Source organism: Gallus gallus, chromosome 4 (genome assembly GCF_016699485.2).
Source record: "Gallus gallus isolate bGalGal1 chromosome 4, bGalGal1.mat.broiler.GRCg7b, whole genome shotgun sequence".
In the NCBI taxonomy this organism is placed as follows: domain Eukaryota; kingdom Metazoa; phylum Chordata; class Aves; order Galliformes; family Phasianidae; genus Gallus; species Gallus gallus.
In genome coordinates, this window is record NC_052535.1 from 66,129,470 (window position 1) to 66,147,578 (window position 18,109).

Below are 18,109 nucleotides of genomic sequence, written 5' to 3' on the forward strand. Positions count from 1 at the left end.
TTTTCCTGCCTTTTTTTCTTTCTAATGTTCATCAATTTTTTTTCTGCCTACATTTTCAGAATGTAGAATACTAACTGTAGGAAATACAGTTAGTATTTTCTAACTGTATTACTGTTAGAAAATACAGTAGAAAGCCCAGCTGTTTGCATTTACAGACAGTTTGCTACATTTCTTGTCACAATACTGAAAGTGCTTTCATTTTCTGTTATCTTTCCTAGGTATTGATTGTAGGTATTTTTCCTACAAAAAAAGGTATCTTTCCTAGGTATTGATTCCTAGGTATTGGACATGGTGTGTTTTGTAGATGATCATTGTAGCAGGGTTCCTTGTTGAACTTCTGCAGCGAAGATTGTTCAACTGTAAGCGGAAAAAAATAAGAGGAAAAATATTTAAAACTTATGCCCTTATATAAAACAGCATAAAACAGTGGTTAGATCCATGGGCTGAGGCCAATGTGTGAGGTTCAACTGGATGATCCTGGAGGTCTTTTCCACCCTGGATGGTTCTATGAATTAGTTCTTTTGCAGAAGCATTGTGTAGCCTCATTCTTGGGTAAACCGGCTTTACTTTGGTTGGTTTATGTTAAACTGAGCATTTGAATGTGGTTGTGTGTGCTTTGAATACTGTGCTGAATGGGTTGAGTTATTAAATCGCATTGATTTATCTGTGCATATTTGATTGCAAACCGGGGTTCTGTCTAAGTTATTGAGACAAGAATGAGTAGGAATGAAGCATGTTTTACCTTCCTAATGTTCATCAAATATTTTCTGGAAAGGTTACTTGAACTATTATACATGTAGGGAAATGGAATGATTTTTTTTTCTCAAACCTCCACACCCATGTGTTGTAGAGCAGTGTATCATGACTGAAATATTACGGTAACACATTGGGTGGCAAGAATTAGTTCTGAATATGAAATTCTTTTTCTAACAGTTTTCCATGGAAAATGAGCAGACTTAATGGCTATTTTTCAAAGCACTAATATTGAGAGGTCGTTTCATGTCTAGGAGGCAAAATAGAGCTCTTTTTGTCTGATACACACTGACATTTCCTTAAAATATGTGGGTTTTTTTCCTTTTAATATTTTGCTTGAGGGATATGTTACTCAATAGCTGAATTCTATGGGAAAAAACACCCCAACTCTTTCTTCTATCTAAAAGCTTGCTAGTGGCATCTTGTAAACTAACATTTGGCACTTGCTTTAGTACTTTGTTTTTATTTTGTTAGGCAGGTCCAGAATGTTTGCGGTGTGAAGAGGAGTGTACCAAGCCACGGCCATTGGGCTGTCCTCACCGATGTGTTTTACCCTGTCATCCTGGGGATTGTCCATCTTGTCTCCAGATGCTTAAAATAAAGTGTCACTGCAAACTATCAGTACTGTATATTGAATGCTTGTAAGTGTCAGAACTGGAACCCAACTTTTCATTCAAATGCTCCTGATTGGAAACAATTTGAAATGTCTGGGGATGGGGGCTACTCCTGTGGCAAGTTATAAAACTTCTTTTCAAGGTTATCATTTGTAATATGGTACATTGTTCGTATGTTGAAATCTTTTCAGTGTTTTTATTTACTAATACTGCTAAAATAACAGTACTTGTATGGACTCTCATGAGCAGAATTGATCTTAATGCTTTTATGATATAGTAATACTTTGAGTTACGCAAGTACGTAGTAATCTTACATGATGTTTTTAATTTATGTTCTTTTACAGTAAATAAAAAAGAATTTTGTAACAAGAATTAGAATTAATGTAGCTATTGCAAAAGATCTTATAGCTAAAATTCCTAGAAAAATGTGGACTTCTGAAACAAAATGTCCTTCAAACTCTATCTGTTTTAATTGGAAAACATCTTAGTAATCATTTGTACTCCTTTTTAATTATTTATGAGCGTGTGGGTAGAGGGGGAAGATAAGCTTTACTAGATATAAATTGGACATGTGGGTTTGAGCATTATCCTCTGTATGTATGTTGCTCCAAAAACATTAATCCCACGCACATGTGGGGTTTTTTTTTTGTGCTCTCTTTAAAGCACTGTAAATCCTCTTAATTTAGGTGTTTTTGTCTGATAGAGGCCTAGTGTCATTTATATTAGTCCCACAGGATGTGGACATATGACCCCATTTATCTTTGCAATGAGGTACACTTAGAATACATTCCTATTTGTATTGACTCCTGGTTTTTTGTTTTTTTTGTTTTGTTTTGTTTTTGTTTTTTGTTTTGTTTTTTGTTTTGTTTTTAATTTGGATTTTACCACAAATACATCTTTTTTTTCTGTAGAAAACTAACAAGTGCAGATATAAAAGAAAAAGATCTTCTTACTTCCTGCAAAAACCAGTGTCCAAAACAGGTAAGCCATGTTAACAAATAAATATTTCATTTGATGAATGTCTGGTAGCTTGCAAATTTTACTTTTTGTAGGGTTTTTTTATACAGTTTTGTAGGCCAAGTAAGCTCAAGAATCTTAGTCTGAATGAATGTGCTGAATGATAGGTGCAAAGGGGGTAGTTTGTGAATTGTACCTGTAGGAGAGTTATTAATGTCTAGCTGTCAAATTGGAAGGATACATCAAAGGATCAAGAAGGGTGGAGTTCAGTTCAAAAACTGTGAAGATGTGGCAATTTGGGACATGGTATAGTTGGTATGGTGTTGATAGCCTGATGGTTGGATTTGGTTTTAGAGCTCTTTTCCAACCTTAATGACTTCTTGATTCTACAAGGGGTAAGTCTCCAGGACAATATCACTGAATACATTCATGGCTTGAAAGCTGAAGATTGAGGCTGGTGAGGTTGAATGAGGAAGAAAGAGTATGTCTTTTGATGTGGTTGAAAACTGATCTTGAATATATATTCTCAAATAACAGGGTACTCTTTGGTTGGGACAAATACAGAGGATTGTATTTGTGATTTTTCTTGTGCTGGATTAGTAACCACTGTCTGCACAACAGTTTTAGGAAACAAGAAAAAAAAAAAGAGAAAAAAACTTTTGGGACCTAAGTAAAATGAATTCTTAATGCTTGACTGTGCTAGTGAAATGTGTTAAGTAGTGTGAAGCTTAAGACAAAGGAGTTAATTGCTCTACTGTACCTGACTTTATGAAGGGTTGCTGTGAAGAAGAGTAGTATCCTTGTTATATGACAAACAGGCTATGAACTAGTGGCTGTGTCAGTTAGGAAATTCATGTTTATTACTGCCTTTGAGTAGTAACACTTGTAGAGCATGGGAAGAATAGGTTGGAAGACCTACAGGATGTTCATCATTAACAGCTTAGACATGTATTGGGGTTAGTCTAGTTATGGATTTTATTGCTTTAAGACATGGGGGACGAGCAAAATGACTTCTTCCTAGTCCCTCCCAGTGCTGTTATTCTGCGCTGCTTGTGTTTTTCAGTAATCTATGTATTATTTACTGTTGTGCCTTTGTTCTTTAGTTGTCATTAGTTGTGACAGCCCTTTCTTCACTCTGTTTCTAATTCTATAGAATTAGAAGATTTACAAAGTGGAAAAATTTGAATAGTCAGAGATATTCTGGAAAGTATTTCCACTGCTGAACACTTCAGAATTTCTCAGGAATTCTGCTTCTCTGCAATAAAGAAAAGGCTTGTGCATATTTTCAAAGTATTGAGAATGCTTAATCCCATAGTTGTTTATTGTTTTGTTATTCTATTTTGGCCTTTTACTTTGTGTCCAGTACTATGTAGTGGGCACTCAGAAGTAATTTGATTCAGCTTGTCCTTCTCCACTGACTGCATTCTGTTCCGTTATGCTGGTTTGCATGTGGTGTCCTCTAGTCTGTGATCTGTTGTCTTTCCTTGTCTGAATTCTGCCTCAACTGAGTAAACATAGGTTCAAAACTTTTATTGCATTATTTTCTGGTTTCAGAAGTGTCCAATCCTTTACTAGATAGACTTTCTGGTTTTGAGTAATTTGCAAAACTGACAGTATTCTGGCCTGCTTCCCAAGAGTCTCTGTTTTTCAGACAAAGTTATGTTAACAAATTAATGAAACCCCAATAGAAATTCTGGGCTCTTTGCTGTATGTCTACTTGCATCTTCTACTTTTCGCCCTTATTTTTGTGGTGTCTTCATTTTGCTCATCCTCTTTATTTGTCTTACATGAGCAAATGAATGCATCTGACACAGTTTTCTCGTATGGATGTCTGAAAGTTCTCTTTCTGGCAGGGGAGCGCTTTAGGATATTATTTCATTGTCTGTTTACCTCTTACTTTTGTCCTTTCATTTCCCTCTCTGTTATTTCGGTTTTATTTGCTGCAACATTTCCTCCTCTTTGTTTTCAAGAGTACTTCTAATCTCTTAACGTGAACTGTGTGTTCCTGTACTTCAGGTTCTCTTCAAAGATTTTTTCCATATCTCATCTTTGACTTTGATTAATGTAACTGTTGAGATTTTTCTGGATGTGTTCCCAAGACTCGGTCTGTGGTTTAAAATCCATCCAGTAATACTACTGAATTCAAGTTTGCAGTTCAGAATTGCATCATCTGCAGAACAGGGCCTTTCTAGAACTGAATTCAGTGGGATGTGAACAGAAAACTCAGGACAACGGAATCTGTTTTAGTAGGATAAAGCTTTTGCTTAACTCTTAAAATTCTCATTCCTGTAGATATGGATTTATGTAGTTTCATCTACATGAAAAATTTTGTAGTGTATTTTTACATAACTGATATTGCATATGCTTCCCTTCCTGTGTTTCTAGTTCTGTGTCTTAGCAGTTTTCTTGAAACGTGTTAGTTCAGTCCTGCTTCAAATGATTCCTATCGTTGTTTTTCAGTTTCTCCTACTTTCCCCAATCCTGTTTTGATAACCTCAGAAGTACTCTCTGTTCTTCTTAATTTCTTTTTGTCTAAAAAAAAAAAATGGTTCCCTCAACACCAAATCTGAAAAGCTTTTGTGTTATCTTCGCAGCCCAAAAGTAAATACCAGGTCAGTGTTTATGAGAATTTCCTTTTCAGTGTCAGAAGCTGAACTTGGTTTACCAGAAGAGCTCAGTGAAACTAACGCGTTTTAAAAATCAGTGTATTCTATAACTCTGCCAAGTTCAGCCTAGTGCAGTTTAGGTTCAATGGAATACAGTGTTCTACCGAAGTCTTAGTTTTGAGATGTTTGTCTTTTTGGTTAATGGAAATTGTGGAAAGCAGTATACTTCCACATTTGAATTGCAGGTAGTGCGCTTCTTCGAAGGATTATGAAGATCAGTTGTATTGTCTGGTGCCTTGGGAAAAATACAACAGGAATTCAAAAGTCTTGCCAGGATTCATGCTTTTGTTTTGGATGTGGTAGTATAAAGCTATTAAAAAAGACTTCAAATATTGTGCGGTACAGCTCATATTTCCTATCTGCTTTAGGGAGAAGCAAAGTCTTTGATATTGCTACAGCTGTTGGATGGGAAGTTTTAATTAAAAAGTTCTTTGTTTTGTTTGGTAGCAATAGCTAAATATCCTGTTGAAGGAAATTTAACTTTTTTTAATCGGTGGTAATTAAATTCTTATGATCAAGTTAGCAGATGTTTTGGGACAGATCTGAAATGCGAGTTTTAACAGTCATATCAGTTTCCATTATTTACATACCCATTACCAGTATTTGTGGGTCTGTTTAACACATTTTTCTTTGCTCTGTGTAATTAGTAGTTTTTCAACAAAATAACAGTACTTTGTGCTTTTACTGTGCACTCTGCTATTGTCTTAATGTGGAACATGGGACCCCATTGTGATACATCTATGAGGGCTGCTCTGAAAGTAATGCCTCCTATTTTATTATGTTGGCCCATGACATCAGAGGCAGATGTTAATGGGATGGCAGTAGAGGCTGAACCTCCCCACCGGTTTTCTGTTACACTTTGTTGCTGTGCAACAGAAGCCTTGCTTCTATCATAAGCACATTCTCCTCCATGTCTAGCTTAAGCAGCAGAGGTTTTCACAGAGCTCTGAGAGCAGAGCTGCACTTAAAACTGATGAGTCTTCCTCATGGGTTGGAAGTGATAAACTCAACTTTTGTGTATAACTTTTAAGACAGCTGCTCAAGAGCGGAGTTCTTATGTGTGTATTAACAGAGCATGTTTATTACCTGCTGGTGAAGATTAGTTAAGCATCTGTAAATGTTGAGTCACCAGGCATAACGTTAAGATTTGAATGCATCCCCAAAGTGGAAAGTGCTCATAAAGATTTGTTTGTTTATTTTCAGAGTTGTGGGTTACGTTGCTTTCTTTTAATGGGCTTGCCATGACAAACATAAAGCCTGTTCTTTTCAGCCTTCAGTTTACTAGCTATTAACAACAAAATATTTACAGGGAGAAAGATCTAAAGGGATACACACATTATATTTTAGCACCTAGTAGCTCAACATTTGCAAAAAAAAAAAAAAAAAAAAAAAAGGACAAAAACTCCTCCCTTGCCACTACAGTACTTATCTGGCAGAAGTGTCAGAATTAAAGGCTGTTGATGTAGTCTACCTAGACTTCAGTAAAGCCTTTGACGCTGTCTCCCACAGTATTCTCCTGCAGAAGCTTGCAGTCCATGGCTTGGACAGGTACACTCTTGGCTGGGTAAGAAACTGGCTGGAGGGCCAGGCCCAGAGAGTGGTGGTGAATGGAGTTAAATCCAGCTGGCGACCAATCATGAGTGGTGTTCCCCAGGGGTCGGTGCTGGGGCCTGTCCTGTTTAATATCTTTATTGATGACCTGGATGAGGGCATTGAGTGCACCCTCAGTAAGTTTGCAGATGACACCAAGCTGGCTGGAAGTGTCGATCTGCCTGACAGTAGCGAGGCCCTGCAGAGGGATCTGGATAGGCTGGACAGCTAGGCTGAAGCCGATGGGATGGGATTCAACAAGACCAAATTGCACTTTGGCCACAATAACCCCAGGCAACTCTACAGGCTTGGGGCAGAGTGGCTGGAAGACTGTGTAGAGGAAATGGACCTGGGGGTGTTGATTGACGCTAGGCTGAACATGAGCCAGCAGTGTGACCAGGTGGCCAAGAAGGCCGATGGCATCCTGGCTTGTATCAGGAATAGTGTAGCCAGCAGGAACAGGGAAGTAATTGTCCCCCTGTACTCAGCACTGGTGCGGCCGCACCTTGAGTACTGTGTCCAGTTTTGGGCCCCTTGCTGTAAGAAAGACATCGAGGCCCTGGAGCGTGTCCAGAGGAGGGCAACAAAGCTGGTGAGGGGTCTGGAGCACAGGCCTTATGAGGAGCGGCTGAAGGAGCTGGGATTGTTCAGTCTGGAGAAGAGGAGGCTCAGGGGAGACCTTATTGCTCTCTATAACTACTGGAAGGGAGGTTGTAGTGAGCTGGGGGTCGGCCTCTTCTGTTGGGTGACTAGTGATAGGACTAGAGGAAATGGCTTCAAGCTGCGCCAGGGGAGGTTCAGGCTGGACGTTGGGAAATACTGCTTCTCTGAAAGGGTGGTCAGGCACTGGAATGGGCTGCCCAGAGAGGTAGTGGAGTCACCGAGCCTGGTGGTGTTCAAAGAGCGTTTGGATGTTGTGTTGAGGGACATGGTTTAGTGAGAGCCATTGGTGATGGGTGAATGGTTGGACTGGATGATCCTGTGGGTCTTTTCCAACCTTAGTGATTCTATGATTCTAAGTGGTAGGATTGCTTCTGTTCTCTTAGCTCATGGGGGTGTTGTTTTGCCACTCGTCGAACTGCTTCCCGTGATTTATATGTTGTGTTTGCATTGGAGGGAGTGAGAAGCAACCGAACCTGTCAGCTTCGTTCTTGTCTTGCATCCTGCTGAGTGTGAACCGTGTGACTGTATGCAGTAGACGAGCAAATATGATTTTGGTATTGGATTAAGTATATGTCTGTGCTGTGCTCTGATGGTAGGTAACTTTATAATTTCTACTGCAGTAGCACATGGAGATTATGTAGAATTTACAGCTCTGACACGTGAGTTATAAAACTGTTTGGGCTTTGACATTATTACTGAAAGCGTGCCTAGTGAGTATGGAAGATGAATCTGAAATGGTTGGTTCTAGCTTAGGATGTCCTGCAGATGAGACTTTTGTAGCTGTTTCAGTAGGTAATGCAGTTGGGCAGGGAGCCAGAAAGAGGCTGTCTCCCTTACTGTGCAGAGGCTGTGTGGCTGCCTCTGTGAGATCTGGAGTCGCTGGTGTGCAGCACTCATGTTAGGACTCTGTGCCCCTGGCCTATACTCTGACTTCAGCATGTACAAGGCTTAATCATGAGCTTCTAACCCGCCTTTTAAAATTGAGGTAGAGTTCAAGTAGACTTGCGGCTGATCGTTTGTGCCAGACAAAACTGAATTCCTTCTTTGATAGAACAACCAATTTCTTTTTTCCTCCAGACAAAGAAAAGAGATGAGGTCCCCTACGTCATGCTTCAGTTGGGCACTTGAGGCTGTGCGAGGTAGTGAACAGCTAATTCATGTAAAGGAGAGGATCGATGGAAGGATTGGGGTATACTGAAGAAAACAGCTACTTATGGTTCTCTTTTTTTTTCTTTTTCTGTGTTTTATTTTTTTTTAATGGCAGCCCCCTAAAAAAAAACATAAGCAACAACAAAACTTCCTACATGAGCGATTGGAGTGAGATGTTAGCAACAAGGGGATTTTCTCAGGGCTCAGACTTAGGACTGGTCTTGCATTGTTTTCAGTAATGACCTTGGCACCAAAAGCTTGTTGGGATTTTCTTATGAAAATTTCTGGTGTATTGTCAGTAGGTGACAACTGAGGAAATGTATGTGCAGCAGAATACATGCATTTGGGACATAGTACAGATACAGAAAAAAGCAGAAAGACGATGCATGTCAAGACCAATAATAAGTCTCCCGGGAGACAGCAGAAATCCTTATTGTCACTGCATAAATAACTGAAGAGAAATGCACATAAGAGTAGAACGTGTATAGGAAAAGATATTCTGTTAAGAATAAGCTGCAATTAAGGCATTATACAAAGTTCTTCAATCTGGAATGTTGCTTGCAGTTCTGGCTAACAAGAAGCATTGATTAAAGCTGCTTGGAATTCAATGAAGGGAATATTCTGGGGAAAAAAGAGCCTGTTACGAAAGGACAGTAGAGAAGTATTTCAGTCTGGGGATAAGAACTAATGGCTGGATAAAATGTAAATGAAAGAAAAAGCTCTTGCTTCTTGAAGTGTTATCCTGGAAAAGCCTCTGTGGTCAAGTGTCTGTTATGTTCTCCCCCAGCTCTTTCTGTGACAAGGAGTGATCCAGTTATACAGAGATTGTATTGGGGGGTTTGGACTTGGCGACTGAGACAGTCTTTCTGGTCCTGTGTGGAATATTCTGGGACAGTGACTGAGAGCACAATGCCCAAACTGCAGAGTATCTGTCAGTGTAGTAAATTCGTGACTGGTATTGACATGAAAACTGGTATACCCGTTCTGTAATTTCAAGCTGGAAAATTTTGTGTTCTGTTTTAGGTATGGTTTTCATGATTCTGGCTTTGAAGTTAACTGAGCTGTGCTGTACTTCTAAGAATCCAAACTTACTCATCAACAAGTGCATGCACCTGCATTTTATTACTTATGTAGCATTCTTATTCTTGTGGAACAGCTGATGTAGCATATGAAGCTCTTCAATTATTAATAAATGTGAAAAATATGTATTTTAAAACTGCATACCATAAAGCATTTTCTAAGCTGTGTTAATTGCTTGATTGCAGTTAACGGTTGAAATGTCATTTTTTTACTAAAAAAAAAAAAAAAAGACGGCTTCTAATATAATTTTCAATAGTTTTATTATTTAAACTTACCTTTACAAATGAGTCAATTAGGTATCTTACATGAGTTATCACCTTTGGTTATCAACAGCATTGAGCAGTATTGATTTATGTAATTGAAAATGAAAAATGATTGTGAAGATTTGGTTTGGGACCTGAGCAAGGTCAGTTGAGCTTCTAACATAGTGGAAGAAAACTTTTTTTTTTTTTACTCTTGTGAATTATTTTTTTTATATCTAATGTCATTCTGGGTACGCTGTTCCATTCCTGAAAGGCAGCAGCATATTTAAATTACTATCTCGGTTCTTAATACAGTAATGAATAATAATAGTTTCATTGTAAGTGTTAAAAATTTCACTCACAGCTTAAAAAAGAGGAAATGCTATTTATCAGATGTCAAAAACAGAATAATTTACCAAATGCAGAAATTTAGGATTTTGTGAAATTAATTCAGATATAAGAATATTGGTGGCCTGTATTTGACTCCTGCATAGTTCATAAGGTTCTTGCACAGAAAACCTAGTTTTGTAGTTTTTTTGCTTCTAATTCTGCCGTCTTGTTAGCAATTTGTAGGACAGGCTGAGTCACAACATGCTTCATTTCAGTTTTCAGTTTCTTCTTATCTCACCTACTTTTATTCCTCTGCCATACAGATAGTTCGGGTAGTTGCTGTATGAATCATTGTGGAGATTACTGTTCCCGTAACATCTGAAAGAAAAAATTGTTTTTTGATCAAACTGTCCCAGTAAAAGATAAATAATTCTATGTGAACTGAAAAACTGTGAATAACTAGTACAATGAGTTGACCTTTTTCTTTCAAATTTTGCAAGTAGGAAAACAAACCTGGTAAACTGAATGAGTTTTCTGTTTAGCTGCTATGTCTGAAATAAAACTAGTTCATAGATTGCGTGTAATTTCAGTTACTTATTGTTGGGGGTATTTCTTGTTTTGCTGTTTGTAGTTGCCTTGTGGTCACCGGTGTAAAGAGATTTGCCATTCAGGTGATTGTCCTCTGAACTGCAGCCAGAAGGTTAAACTCAAGTGTCCTTGTAAGAGACTGAAAAAGGTAAGTTTTGAAGTTACAGTTCTGAGAATGATGTATTTTCTTTGTATGTATCTAGGTTTGTGTACGCAGATTGTCTCTGGTGCAGATTGGAATAGAATCAGTTACTTGAACGGAGCAATAACAGCAGCTGAAGGTCTGGGTGGAACAATCAAAATATTCACTGAGGAACATAAAATTTATTTTAAAAAATGATAGCTGCCAGACTTGCAATACCTTCATCATCAAGCACACTTCAATTTTTGTAGTTCCATTAGGAAAATAATCAGATGATCCGGGGTGATTTAAGAAGTCAAAGCACGTTTTCCTAATGATAACGGGGAAGTTTATAATTACATAAATTGGAACAGTCACAGATGTTTTGAATCCCTAATTGATGTTTTTGATTTTGGTTGTCTGCAGCCCTTAAAGCAAACAGAGGCATCAGCATCCTTAGATTTTAGCAGAGATAAAGGACGAAGCTTGTTATAGCTGTCAAATATTGTGAGGGGAAGAACAGAAGCTGGTGTGACCTCTTGACAAGTGTTAATAACTTAATGAAAAATTTGCTATCTAGCTTAAATAAAGCATGCTTAAATTATTTTCAAGACCCGGTTAACTTCTGAGCTATCCACACAGACTGCAGTTTCCCCAGAGTTCTTAGCTTCTCCAAGAAACATCTTCTGAAATCCAAAATCTTGCAGGGGGCAAGTTCAAGAGAAAGGATGGTAATGCCCAGAGTAAGTGCTTCAAATTGAGCAGGATAGCAAGCTTTTATTTATTCATAAGTTGCCCATGGTACAAAGAAATGTTGACTTCTGCTGTGGATAAATTATTTTGTTGTAACTAAGTGCTCCTATTAATTTCTTTCACTACAGTGTTCAGTAAAATCAATAATATCATTGGTTGACTATATACTTGTACTTCTGCTTCTTGTTCCTTAAGATACAGGTTGACAGTTGGACTTGATGATCTTTGAGGTCTTTTCCAACCTTGATCTACTGTGACTCTAGTCTGTATACCTATTAAAAAGTATGCTTGTTTCTTATGCCAGACTTAATTGAATAAGGAAGATGGGTATTTCCATGATAGTTCTGTTACATCTAGTTGTTGCTGTCCCTAATTTTCATACTGTTTTTGGAAAAGTGAAATGTGATATCATCTTCTGCTGAGTTCTGACACTATGCAGCTATTTATGTTTAGGCCAGTTCAGATTATATTGTCCCAGGATGCCAAGATGTCTTCAGAGTTTATGTGGATGTTCAATTGAAGTGTGGTAGCAAGAAGCAATGAAATTAATTTTTAGGATACTCACTTTTCACTCATAGACTGGCCAGAAATGGAACATTCCAGATCTGCTATTCTGAAAGTTTTATGTTTTTTAAATCTGACAACAGTTACTTTTTTTTCTTAATCTTGTAAATTTAATTATAATAAGGTGGAGAGATTGTTATAAGTAGTTATTAATTCTATTAATGACAGCCCACTTGTTTAAATAGCCATAAACTGATCCTTCTGATTCCTACTGAAATGGTAATTCCCTTCAGAAAGAGAAGAAAACACTTATCCTCACCTTCAATATCATCTCACTGTTTCCAGGTCAAGACCCAAATCCATGCTCTCTTTTGTATAGCGAACTACAGTGTTGAGGGTAAATGATGATAGAACCAATAAGCCATTGATAATTGGACCGTGTATTAGTTGCAGCTATGAAATCTGACTCATTTCTATAGTGTGAAAGATGATGTTTTTAATGTTTGCCTTATGCATCTGCCCTTGCCAGTGATGATAATTAGGGTGTCTGTTGACTCCAGAAGTTCCTTATGCATATTTGCTTAGAGCTGCATACTTAGAGCAGATAGTGAACTTCTTTCTTAGCTTTTTGGATAGGATAGTGTATCTGTATATTTAGTTTTTTGTGCCTGCAGCCTTCCATGTGATCTTGAAGATACGGAGAAACAGAATTCGGTACCTAATATTTACAGTTGAATTCTCCTCTACAGAAGTATCAGTCTTCTGTCTCTGTATACCACTGGTGAGGTTGGTAGTCGATAGGACGCTTATTCCAAGCTCTCCTGTAAATGTGCCTCATCTGAACCACCACAACTAATATCAAATGTAGGAGTTCATAATTTGAGTGCAGAACAGGAGGATTTTTTCTTCCTTTTCTGGTGTTGAAGTTAACTTGCATCATAAGGCTATGCATGTAAACATACAAGGTCATATAAACCACTTGAATTTGTAACCATCAACTTGTGGTGGACCATATTCTTAACTGTCTAGACAGGTGGTTTTTTTTAACGTGCTTGAATTGCTCTGAAAGAAAGTTAGTTTTTGGATTTTACTATGTGTTATGAACATTGAAAACTTGTTCTGTGTATCATCAAAAGTATGAAAACCAGAATATCTTCTGGTTATGTTACTGTGCTTTCCTGACAAAATTCTTCATAGGCTATTAGTTAGACAACATCTTTCTGTGTGTGGTGGTATTCTGGTTTTGTTTGTTTGTTTGGTTTTGTTTTTTGGCCTTCAATGTAAGGGGGAGGAAGGAGAGGAAGTAAAGGAGATCTTCCCATGACCAGACCTTGCCCTGTGGTCTCAAACAGTTGCAAGAATTGATATGAAGTTACGTAAGAGTTACTTATTAGTTACTCTGCATGGTATCTTCTTAAACAGAGTTCACAAGGTTATATTGCTTTGTCTTAAATAAACAAGTGGAAAAAAAAGACAAGAAAAATTAAATGGAACCATTTGATTTATTCTTGCTTTCAGTTTAGCTTATCAGAAAGAAGGAAAATAGAAAAGGATGCTTGAATACAGTTATGGTTTCAAGTAATACTTTATTAATAAGCTTCATTCTATACTTATACCGAATAAGAATGTTTTATAATTTTAACAAAATGAACATTATAATTCAATTTTTATGTAGGGAAATGAATTACAAACAACTCAATTTATACTTAACAGGAAGTACAGTGCAGCAAGATTCAAGAAGGCCAGGTTTCACTGGAGTGCGATGCATTATGCAAGGAAATGAAACGGAAGGCGTCTGAGGTAGCGTATCCATTTTAGTTATAATTTATCCTCATTGCCTTGAGAAAAGTTGGAAAAAACAAGCAGATTATTACTTTTTGAAGACAAGAACATCAAGAAATGCAATGTAAGTCAGTGTATGGTTTAATTGCACATTTAATTTTTGACTATTGAATCTGCTTATTGTTGAGAATTACACTACTTGTAGGTAGTGTCAACTAACTCAATGAAGTACTATGTTAGGATAATACTCTATTATTTCTTCTTTATTTTTAATGTACGTTGTAACTGGAGTTTTCTTCAGCCAAGAAGCGCTAATCAATGATAATAAAATTATTGGTGCTAATGAGAGCAATAGAAGCACTTCACTTCATTTAGACCTTACTTTTTCTTTGAAAGTTAGTTAAGTGTGATTTTTAAATTGCATGATCCTGTCTCACAGTATTAGGTGACTGCCACAAGTATAGAGAGCTGTCAGCAATTGTGTGTGCTTTTCAGCCTGTTGTAAACATGAACAGCTCTCCAGTAGTTTTGTTTGAAGTATATAAACTGCTGCATAATCTCACCTAAAGAGACAGCATATCTACATTGTTTTTGTAGACCTTTTATGAAAGCATGAGGAAGTGGTGCATGAATTGGTTGACTTTTATCAACTTAGTAGTATATGTAATAATCATTCAACCCAAAAGCTCACTCTATAAAAGCAATATTGGTCTGTTTCTGCTCAGAATTTCAGGATTGACAGGCAAGTTCTAACATGTACTCTGTAAACCAAATTCTGCAACTTTGCAATCAGGAATAACAAATCATTCTAGTAAAGTGTGGAAGTGAGTTTGTTGGACATGGAGTGCACTGAAGTGGGGTGAATTCATAGAAGTCTGCATCAACAGAGGAGCACATTTCAATGGGGTGCAGTGTCAGCTGCAGTTTTACTTCAGCAGATAATATTTCATATTTTTTACCTGTGCCATTGCCTTCAACTGGGAGGAATATTCTAATGCAACAAGCAAATTACTCCAGGTTCCTATGATAAGCAATGCCATGGATGTACTGTGTGGCATAAACTAGCCTTGTGTTCCTTCCTCACAGAAGAATGTGAATTTCTTTGTTTTGGGTTTGTATGATACAACCTGTGTTGACTTACAAATGACATTCTAGAATGATATTCTATCATAAGCACTTTATAAAATGAGATTATGTCAATTGGTGTTTAATTGGTAAGACTAGAAAAAATAGCTTTGTTCAAAGTGCAGATATATACAAAGAGAACTTAGTTTGCTTTGTTTGCAAAGTGACCACCACTTTCCAAAAATGAAGTGTATTAATTCTTAATAAATTAACTCTTAATATATGGCACAGTGAGCACGCACTTCTGAGAAACTGAGTGTTGTTTACTGTTAATTTTACTCCAAGTAGTTCTAGATATTTTTTTTTTCCCACACTGATTATGACAGTTAATCTTCCTGCTTTACCTATGTATCTTACACTGCTGTTGTCATATTTGTGTACAAAAGAAGCTCTTCTGTGGCTTCATTCTGTTGGTGGACCGATTCTTCTTTTAGAACTGATGTTCTGCCATTAGATGGCAGTGAAACACCAGGAGGATAGTGGTGCAGTTTTTGCATAGCAAACTTTCCTGTTTCAGATACGCATGACTGAAAAGATCTTTGTACATTTCCTGATGAGAGACTCTGCCATTGTCTAGGTTAAATGAAATTATTAGTGATATTTCATATCAGTCAATTTGATTTGATCGATTTGATATTTCACATCAGTCAATGTAGTGATGCCTGACTGAGGGAATTTCAGAGATAGAGGGGGTGTCTTAATGTTTGATGCCTTTGCATCTATATTCAGTTTGCTAGTAGGTCCAATTGCTTTTCAGCTGCCATAAACTTTTGAGGTATGTAAATATGTGGCACTTGATTTCTAGGTTTAGCCAAGCATTTAGCTGAAGTTGAATATTTCCCTCTGTTGTAAACTTGCCTCCTGTTGATTTCTTTCTTTTATTTTTTTTTTTTGTTTGTGTGTGTAATGAAAAGTCCTTATTGATGTATTTTCTTATTTGGCATCTCTTTCTTCAGGATTTTGTGTCCTGTCAATCACCTACTTTTTACCTGATGAATCCAAGTTAAGCATCTCTTATCTAGGCACGAGCCAGTCCATCCCATTGTTCTTTGCATATGTTCAGGCTTCACATCCTTTTGTTATTGTAGGATCAAAATAATGCAGGAACTATGATTCAAGTGCATTGTATATTTATATTTTAATATTTTCTGTGCCATTCGTTTTCCTTGTAATTTCTGGCATTTAATTTGCTGCCTTGAATGCTATGTAACAGTTCTATAGAATGATCAGTTGTAATTCCAGGTTTTATTTTTCATAGAACTTTCTGATGGTGAAGCAAATGTAATTACATTGACAGTTTGCATTACACCAAGGGTGCTAGAGCAATTTGAGTACACATTATCCAATATGTTATTAGGTACAAAGGTGGAGATTTCCTTTTGCTATAGCAGTCAGGTTGTATTTGAACTACTTGGAATGAAGTGTGTGTGTGTGTGTGTGTGTTAATTGTTAAGGTATATAGGAATTACCTGTCAGTGTACAGTGTGCTGAATTGAGGATTCAGTCACTGAAAGCTTAGAGTGACTTTCTTAAGGAATTTTCCCTGGTGTTAATGAATAAACTTCTTTTTTTTTCCCCAGGTTTTATATTTGTCAGTTGAATTTTCCAGTTAGTCAGAAGTTTAGTTTTATAACATGGTACCATCTCTTACGTTCCATGTTTTTCAAACAGAAATTGATAAGAGGTTTTTCACAGAATGTTTTAGAATCTGACTAAGCTCATAGCTCACATGGTGAAGGTTTTGCTTGCTTTTCTGAGAACTGTAATATAAAGAGTAATGATGGCTCTGTAAGAGAATAGCTTTACGTGCTTTTACAGCAGTTGCTTATCACTTTGTATGTCTGGACAGATAAAAGAGGCAGAAGCCAAAGCTGCTATTGAAGAGGAGAAACGAAGACAGCAGGTATCAAACATAATTCTACCTCCCCCTGACCTTGTTGTGTTAATAAATCATTTGATGCACGTGCAGTCCAAGCTGTATACTTTGTACAGTGGTGTTCCCAGTTACTGCTTTCAGCTGTTATGTTGCCCTTAGGTGTGTGCCGTGAGTGATCTACGGTAGTTAAAAGCAATCTCATTTTCTCTAACAATTCTCATACCCATGGGCAAAATGGTAATGAGTTTGATGTCACTTTAGAATTACTGTATAGTGTGTATTTATATATATATATGTATTTTTTAAATACAAAATACTTCTGATTTTTATCCATCGTTTTATAATGCATAAAACTCACAGAATTACTAAGTAGCTACTAGTCTGTAGAGATTTCAGTTATGGAGTGGAACTTCTCACTTAATCCCCTTACTGAGAATGAAGAAACCTAAATTGGTCTCTGTCCTTCAAGGTCTGGCGTGGGTGGGGAGTTTTTCTGTAATTGTTGGCTCTGGTGAGTGTATGTTGTCGGCACTGTAATCCAAGAAGCATCTGTGCCAGCTGCATGGAAACACTATCACTAATCTTGTTTCAGAAATTAACTATAAGCTTGGTTGCTGGTGAAAGCTAGCTCAGGTTTATCATCTGGGGGCCACAGATGATCAATGCACTCCTTCCAGCAGGCTTGTATGTCTGTGCCAGAGCATTTGACACAAGTCGTGTTCTAAGTCTGGTGTGTGTTTTCTGACTTTCCTTTTACTCAGTTATCAAAACAGTTCTGTATTAGATTATGCATGAGTTTTCACCTGGGTTGCACATTCCATTCTTATCGCAGCAGTGGCTCACTGCTTGAAGTGGGTGCAGAAGACTTGCTTACATGTCTGATCATCTTGTACCGTTCTCCCAATCTCACTAGAACATTCTTGGGTAGGGAGCTTCTCTGCTGGTCACATTATAGAAGTATAGCAAACACCAAAATGCAATTTTGCAGACTTACCAAAGCACTAACTAGTTTACAGCCTTAATAAAAACAAGTCTCAAGAAGCTGCAACTGGCAAATGAACTGTCTATGCAAAAAGGTACTAATGAGATCAGAAAGATGGTACGAGATGCAAACCTCTTCAGAAGGTAGCAAGAACATATATAATTTACATACACATATATATGTATACACATATATATGAAGCAGAGCCCTATGACAGTGATGTGCTTCAAGTCACATCACCAGATGGTAGATAATGAGATCAGATTGGAAAGGAACCAATGTTAGCTACAAGGCAGCAGTAATTTAGTGCAGCTTTAAAGACTGTTTATTAGCT

At 37.3% G+C, this 18,109-nt stretch overlaps 1 protein-coding gene across 2 annotated transcripts in view; it reads left to right on the top strand.

Annotated features, from left to right (window-relative positions):
- The window catches only part of NFXL1 (nuclear transcription factor, X-box binding like 1), a 44,076-nt gene that overhangs the window by 21,032 nt on the left and 4,935 nt on the right, over positions 1 to 18,109 (top strand). For both annotated transcript variants that reach the window (XM_003641238.6, XM_004936055.5), the window contains exons 17-21: positions 1,228 to 1,394; positions 2,279 to 2,348; positions 10,676 to 10,780; positions 13,724 to 13,810; positions 16,767 to 16,820. In XM_003641238.6, the coding sequence (XP_003641286.1) occupies positions 1,228 to 1,394; positions 2,279 to 2,348; positions 10,676 to 10,780; positions 13,724 to 13,810; positions 16,767 to 16,820 (483 nt within the window). The remainder of the gene's footprint in view (positions 1 to 1,227; positions 1,395 to 2,278; positions 2,349 to 10,675; positions 10,781 to 13,723; positions 13,811 to 16,766; positions 16,821 to 18,109) is intronic.